At 41.5% G+C, this 7,215-nt stretch overlaps 1 protein-coding gene across 3 annotated transcripts in view; it reads right to left on the bottom strand.

Annotated features, from left to right (window-relative positions):
• Positions 1-1,836: 1,836 nt before the first annotated feature.
• Pcnx4 (pecanex 4) overlaps positions 1,837-7,215 on the bottom strand; it is a 37,743-nt gene continuing 32,364 nt past the window's right edge. For 2 of the 3 annotated variants that reach the window (XM_036205978.1, XM_036205979.1), the window contains exon 10: positions 2,135-2,740. In XM_036205978.1, the coding sequence (XP_036061871.1) occupies positions 2,483-2,740 (258 nt within the window). In that variant the 3' untranslated portion in view covers positions 2,135-2,482. Of the gene's footprint in view, positions 2,741-7,215 lie in introns of all 3 variants that reach the window. The other variant, XM_036205977.1, reaches the window with a different exon arrangement.

The following is a 7,215-nucleotide window of genomic DNA, read 5'->3' as shown; positions in this document are numbered from 1 at the left end:
CAAGCTCCCAATGAAATACTTCCACATTTGTAAGTTACCTTGGTGATGGTGTCTCTTCATGGCCACAGAACACCCACGAAGGCAAATATTAAATATAAAATATTGTAAAAACAACTTTTAAAAGTAAGTCTAGAGAGGACTTACATTCCCTGTGTGGTGACAAAAGAATCTAGGGCCACCTTGACCAGTTTACAGGAGTCAGGATTGAAACTGCACTGCCTTGTTCCCGTCAACTTTGAATGTCATCTCAGCCCCATGTGTGCTCAGTTATTCGTATGCCCCACTTCACTCCTGCCTCCTTGGAAAGCCCTGAGCTCCAATTCTTGTCCCAAAAGTATTTCCTGGCGCCTTGACTTCCAACTACCATTTCCCGAGCTGTCGCAGCGTCCAGGAGGAGGCAGCCCACCCACAGCAGAGCACATGGTGTGGGGACAGCCCACAGGCAGGCGCCTTAGGGGCTGCAGGAAGGACTCACATGTGCTCAGGCGCCATTCAGAGGAAAGCAAGGTGAAGACAGGGCAGAAGACAGCCAGATGTTTGACACACAGGTCCGTAACAACCTCAACCTTTGTTTTTGGGGAAATCAGAGATGGAATCTAGACTGGAATGGATTAATAAATGATGAAATGGGGAAATGTGATCATTTTAGGATAAGGTCAAGGGAAGGCAAGGCTTGGCATTATGTTAATGATGAAAACCTTCTCATTTCCAACTGCTATCTTTGGGGATAAAGTCCAATGCAGCCTGTTAATGCAGTCCTTATAAGTGACCATTACGCCAGGCAGTGATGGCGCACGCCTGTAATCCCAGCACTCGGGAGGCAGAGGCAGGTGGATCTCTGTGAGTTCGAGGCCAGCCTGGTCTACAAAGCAAGTTCTAGGACAGGCTCCAAAGCTACAGAGAAAACCCTGTCTCGAAAAACCAAAAAAAAAAAAAAAAAAGGGGGGGGGGACCATTACAAAAAGAGTTTTTAACCGCATAAGAACATTTTTCTGCATGAAAAAAGTTATAATATTGTCCATCTAATAAATTGAATCAGATAAACCACAGCCAGATGTCTAAACTAGTTTAGGGTGTAACCTAAAACTCCATTTTACTACACTGTAACACCTGCACAAATTCAACTCAGAAATTCCTTGGATTTTATTAACTAAAATTAGTCCCCAAATAATCTTTTTAACACAGATGGAATAAACTGGTCCATATGCTAAGTAACTGGGCTAATAGCAGACTACAATCAACACACTTTAATAAGCTGAGCCATTTCTAAAGGTAACTACTGTCTTAGGGTTCCAGGAGTTCCTGTACAGTTAGTTAGAAATCAAGTATGGAATACAGCAAATTCCCATCTGAAGGGTACATGTACATTGTCCTTTTAAGAGTCTGTAAAGCATCCCTGAGCAGCAAGACAATGAAAATGAATCTGATCACTTTATGGGAATTTCCTCTGACCTTCAATTTTGAGTTCATATACCTAAGACACTAGGAGCTGGTGGCCCCATTGGGTTGCAAGGGTTGTGTAAGGAGTCAGAACTATGGGATGGCCTCTGGTTGTGAGAACACCCATGGTGAATGAAGAGTACCGTTTTATTTAGACATAATAAAAGATATTTGGAAAGATTGATAAGATTTTACTGGAGCGAGACTGGGATGGTATCTCAGTTGGTAAAGTGTTTGCCATCCAAGCATGCTGACCTGAGTTTGATACCCAGTACCCATGTAAAAAGCCAGACAGGTGGCATGGACTTCTAGCTCCCCTCCTGGGGAGGTGGACACAGATGGGGCTCATTGGCTGGCCAGCTTAGCCAACTCAGCAAGCCCCAAGTCTCTGAGAAAGACACTGCCCCAGGCTGACCTCTGGTCTCCACAAGCATGGGTAGGCACCTACACACATGCAAACCCCTTTCCCAACACAAAGAACAAGATTTTACTGGTTATATTTTATTTCAAGTGCTTACGGTTTCTAAACTGAAATATATGAAAAATGAATACACTGTATGGGACTGTTCACACCATGTTAAATGTTAAAACAGTATGACATTTGAAAATACTAAAAAATTAACTACATTTCAAATAAATATATGTATTTGTTGTTAACCATTAAAAGAATTATTATTTAAAAACACTGATATGAATGTCTTTTAAATATGTAATTATACACCTGTTGACTTTTAAAAAGACAAACTACTTTTCAGACATTTAACAAAGCAGTAAAAAACCACCTAATCTTGTACAAATGTCTTTAGCTACCAAAACCTATACAAAACTCATACAGCACAAATATTGGCCAACTACTTCTACCCGTGTTAGGCACAGAGGAGCTGCTGTTTGAGTCATTCAGACGGCTGAGAATCAGCTTGACAGACCTCAGTGTTTCTCTTGGGCATCCCTGGGGCAAGAAGAAAGTCTAGAGAGGTTATACAACTTAGACTCTTACTATTGTGCCTCCCCTGATGTCCTCACATTGAGATGTAAAAACGGACTAACACAAATGTATATATATAGGGAGAGGTTTTGAAGAGAAAATTGGATACCCTAAGGGAGGGTCAGCAGCTTGTACAGTGAGGTTCCTCAAAAGGAGTGGGTGAGCCTGGATACTGTACCGCTCCTCATCATCGTTGGTGGCATAGAGCAGTTCCCATGAAAGATTGGCCCACTGGCCTCGAACAGCCTCAGCATTCAGCTTCCCGATGTGGACCAGGAGCTCCTGAAGCACCAGGACCCTCGCAGTGTAAACACCCTGGAAGTGTAAAAGGGGAGGGAAGGTCACCGAACACAAAGCAAAGCTGCCCACCACACAACAATAGAGACTGGCCTTTTAAGACGCACACGAGTTGCTTAGCTTTTGAATCAAGAGTCACCTTTGTTTTCTTAGCACTCTAAATATAAGAAAAATTTCACTTAATTACTATGACAACATTTCAGGTACTTAGTGTCTTTTAACTTTGACCCATCACTTCACGTGGCCTTGGCAATGCACAGCTGTAAATGTTAGTGGATAGATCTGTTACTTTCTCATTGATGAGACAAAAGACTAGACAAAAACACCTTAAGAAAGGAAGGGCTGGAGCTGGAGAGATGGCTCAGTGGTTAAGAGCACTTCAATCGGGTTATGTTTTTATTAGAGTCTATATTCTTTACATATTATAGTAACAAATCTTTTATGAGATAGGTAGTTATTTTTCCCATGCTGGTTTGTGTTTTCACTTTCTGATGCTATCTTTTGAAACACAAGGTTATTTTTTCAACACTGTTTTGCTTTGAGGCAGGACCTCAGATAGCCCAGGCTAGATTCAAATTCTGCACTCTGTGTAGCAGAGGATGACCACGGAGTCTTGATCCTCCTGAGGATAGAATATATGAAAGCCCCCCCCTTTTCTCCTCCTCTTCATAAATCTTTTTTTGCTGTATTATTTGGGTTCTTTTTCAACATTTTTAAGATTTACTTTATTTTACATGTCTACTATTTTACCTGCATGTGCCCAAGGAGGCCAGAAGAGGGATCTGGACCCCAGACTAGAGTTACAGATGGCTGTGAGCTACCACATGGGTGCTGGGGCTTGAACCCATGTCCTCTGAGCCATCCCTCCCCTCCCTTGTGCTATTGTTGAGGTGGGCTCTTACGTGGCCACAGATGTGGACTGTGAAGTCCTCTGGAACCAAGAAGGACTCTGAAGTCTTGAGCCTCTGCTGAGATTACTTATGTGTGACATTTCAAAGAATGTTATTTTTGGTTAGCTGGCTTTTTTTTTTTTTTAAGACAAGGACTGGCTTTGTAGCCCAGGTTGGCCTCAAACTTGTGGCAATCTTCCTCCCTCAGGCTTAGGAAGCCACTAGACCAGCAAATATAGGACCTTTCTGTTCATCTGTTTTTCTTTTCTGATACAGGGGTTCAACTTGTACGAGGCAAACATTCTATCAGTGAACCATTTCCACACTGCTGGTTAACCTATTGACTTTCTTTCTTTTTGACACAGGCCTCACACAGTCAGGATGAACGAGAATCTGTGTTATAGCCATGGATAACCTTGAACGTCTGATCCCCTTGCCTCTACTTTCCGAGTAACTAAGTTACCCTGCTGGTTTTATGTAGGGCCTATAGTTCGGAACCTAGGGTTTCAAGCATCCTACGCGAGCATTTCAACAACTGAGCTGCATCTCTAGCCTCAAGGTTTCACTTCAGTTCTTTTCATTCTCATTTTTTAATGTGTGTGTGGATGTTTTTTGCTTGGTGTATATCTGTACACTATATGCATACAGTGCCTGAGAAGACCGGAAGAGAGTGCTGGGTCTCCTGGGAGTTCCAGATGGTTGAGAGGTGCCACGTGGTTGCTGGAATTGAACCTCGGACCTCTGGAAAATCAGGCAGTGCTCTTCACTGTTGAGCTATTGCTCTATCCCTTAAACATTTTTATTTTTGATGATGTATATCAATGTAGTTTCATTTGTTCCTCATACTTCTGTTATCACGTCTAAGAATTATTTTCAAGTTTGAGGTTATGAAAATTACGCTCACATTTTCTCCATGTTTTTAGCTGTAACATTTAATTTTAGCTGTAACATTTAGTTTTTTTATGCAATGAGGTCAGTTATTTAATATGGCATTAGCTGAGATCTTTAGTAGACAGAACAGCATCTTCAAATAAGATGAATGTATTCCTAACCCACAGTACCTGTGAATATGACCTTTATTGGAATGGGTACTTGCCAATGTAACTTTGCTTACAATGGATACTTTGCAAATGTAACTAAGGATTTGGAGATGCGATCATCCTGGATTTACATGGATCATAAGCCAATGTCTGGTTTCCTTATAACAGAAGGGAGCAAGAGGTCACCTCGGGATACAGAAAAGGCCCCCTGAAGATGGAGACTGGCGTTACAGCGAGACAGGCTGAGGAGACAGCAGAAGCAGGAAAGGTTAAGGGAAGCACTCTTCTCTAGAGCCTTCAGAGGGAGCATGGCCTCCTGACTCCCAATTTGCAGAACTGGGAGACAAGAAATTTGTTTTTTGAAGTCATCCAGTCTGTAGGAATGGCTTTGTGTAGCAGCCATGGGGAAATGGCATCCACAATCTATGCTTCTCTTAATGGAGGGCACTCCACTGTCTCAGCTGCCTTGTTGGAAATCAGTTGGACAGGACTATTCTTATGTCTGTTTCTCACACTTACACGCTACCTTTATGCAGAACCACACAGGATCAGATAGCTTTCTGGAGTATTTTGAAATTCACAGGTCACCAATTTTCTTTTTAAAAGACTTTCCTGGCTCTTCAGAGTCTCTTGACATTCCATGAGTTGTAGAAAACCACTCTGCCAATGTTCACAACAGGCAGACGGAACTTAAATGGAGCTGTGTTAAGTCTATAGATTAATTGGAAGAGTATTGCCATTTTAAACTTAGAACAATTTTTTTTATGTGCATCAGTGTTTAGCCTGCATGTAGGTATGTGCACTATTTGCATGTCTACTGCCCATGGAGGTTAGAAGAAGGTATTGGACCCTCTGGAGCTGGAGCTGCAGGTGATTGTGAGCCATGGGAGTGGTGGTGGGAATTGAACCTGGGTCTTCTAGAACTGCCAGTGCTCTTAACTGCTGAGTCATCTCTGCAGTCCCAGGTAATTACCATTTCAACAATATAGTTTGATCATAAACGTGGGTATTTTATAAACATGAGTCGTTTTACTTAGGTTTTTCATTCCTTCTTTCAACGGTGGTTTACAGTTTTCAGAGTAAGTACATGTTTTATACTTATTACGTTACTGTTTGTTTGTTTGTTTTGGAGACAGGGTCTTACTATACTAGATAGCTGAGAATTCACGGATCCTCTGGCCTTAGCCTTCTGCATGTAGAGATTCAAGGCATGAGCTACTATGCCTGTCTTGCATTTTGTTCTTCAATTTTATTTATTCATGTGTGTACACAGACACATGTCACGGTGGACACACGGAGGTCAGAGGGCAACTTTTGGAAGTTGACCTCTTTCACAACACGGGTCCTGAAGAGGGGACTCAAGTCATCAGATTTGGTGGCAGGCGTGCCCCACCTGCTAAGCCATGTCATTGGCTCTCTATTCTTTTTGGTGTAATATAGTGGGATTTTGGTTTGTTCATTGCTAGTATATAAAAATACAAAAGATTTTTATACTGCTCAACCTCGTATCTCCTACAGTTACCCTGAGCCGTTTTAAATGGACTCCTTACATTCTGAACGCAGACTGCACCACCTGCAATAGTGTCCTTCTGCTGTTCTGCTCCAGATGCGTTTCCTTCTTTTCTCCGCCTCATTACTGTGTCGTCATAGCTCAGTGTTACAGTGGATTTATGCTAAGTACGGCGGTACAGGCCTCCAGTCCTTGCAACCTGAGTGATGGAGCAGGATGATCACAGAGCTTGGGTTTTTATAAATCCCACAACTAGCTGGGCAAACTAGTGAGACCTTGCTGAATGGTGGGCAGAGAAGAGAGGGAGGAGAGAGAGATGAATCGGGGTTTGTTCTCTCACTGTAGAGGTGGGGAGGCTGTGGTCAGAGTCCACCATGGTTAGGCTGCAGCGAGGCCTTTTGGTAGCTCTTCCTCTGTCTTTAATGTACGCAGACAGAAGGTCCAAGGTCACCTCGTGTTACAAGGCCCTAGTCACACCACATAGTTCAAGATTTATAACCTCATGAAATTGTAATTACTTCCTAATACACTGAGGCGAGGGTTTCAATATGAATTTGGGACAGAAACAATCAGTTCATTACATATAGACATAAATTCCAGCACAATATTATGATTGTAATTATATTTAATAACTAATAACCAATTGCATATCTCAGTGTATCTATACTGTGGCTAATGAATCATTTCTTTGGGGGAGCACTTCAGAGCTCAACTTTTACTTGATTTTTTTTTTTTTCTGATTTGCTTCTCTTGCTATATATTTTAATAACAAATTCAACTGTTAGAAAAATGTTTTTACTATGAAAGGGTATTGGATTTTGTTAAATGAGGTTTTTTTTTTTCTTTTTTAATCTACTGAGATAATTATGGAGCATTTGTTTCTTATTCTGTTGTTACTGTGTATGACATTAATTGGCTTTTTTTACATATTAAACAAATATTATATACTATTCTGGCACAAAAGTTATTTTTATAGGTTGTTGGATCAGTTTGCTAATATATTGTTGAGAATTTTGTACCCATAATGATGGAGTTAGTTCTTTGCCCAGTACA

The sequence above is a fragment of the Onychomys torridus genome, chromosome 14 (genome assembly GCF_903995425.1).
Source record: "Onychomys torridus chromosome 14, mOncTor1.1, whole genome shotgun sequence".
In the NCBI taxonomy this organism is placed as follows: Eukaryota; Metazoa; Chordata; class Mammalia; order Rodentia; family Cricetidae; genus Onychomys; species Onychomys torridus.
The sequence above is the reverse complement of the archived record's forward strand: the minus strand, read 5'-3'. Positions and strand labels throughout refer to the sequence as shown.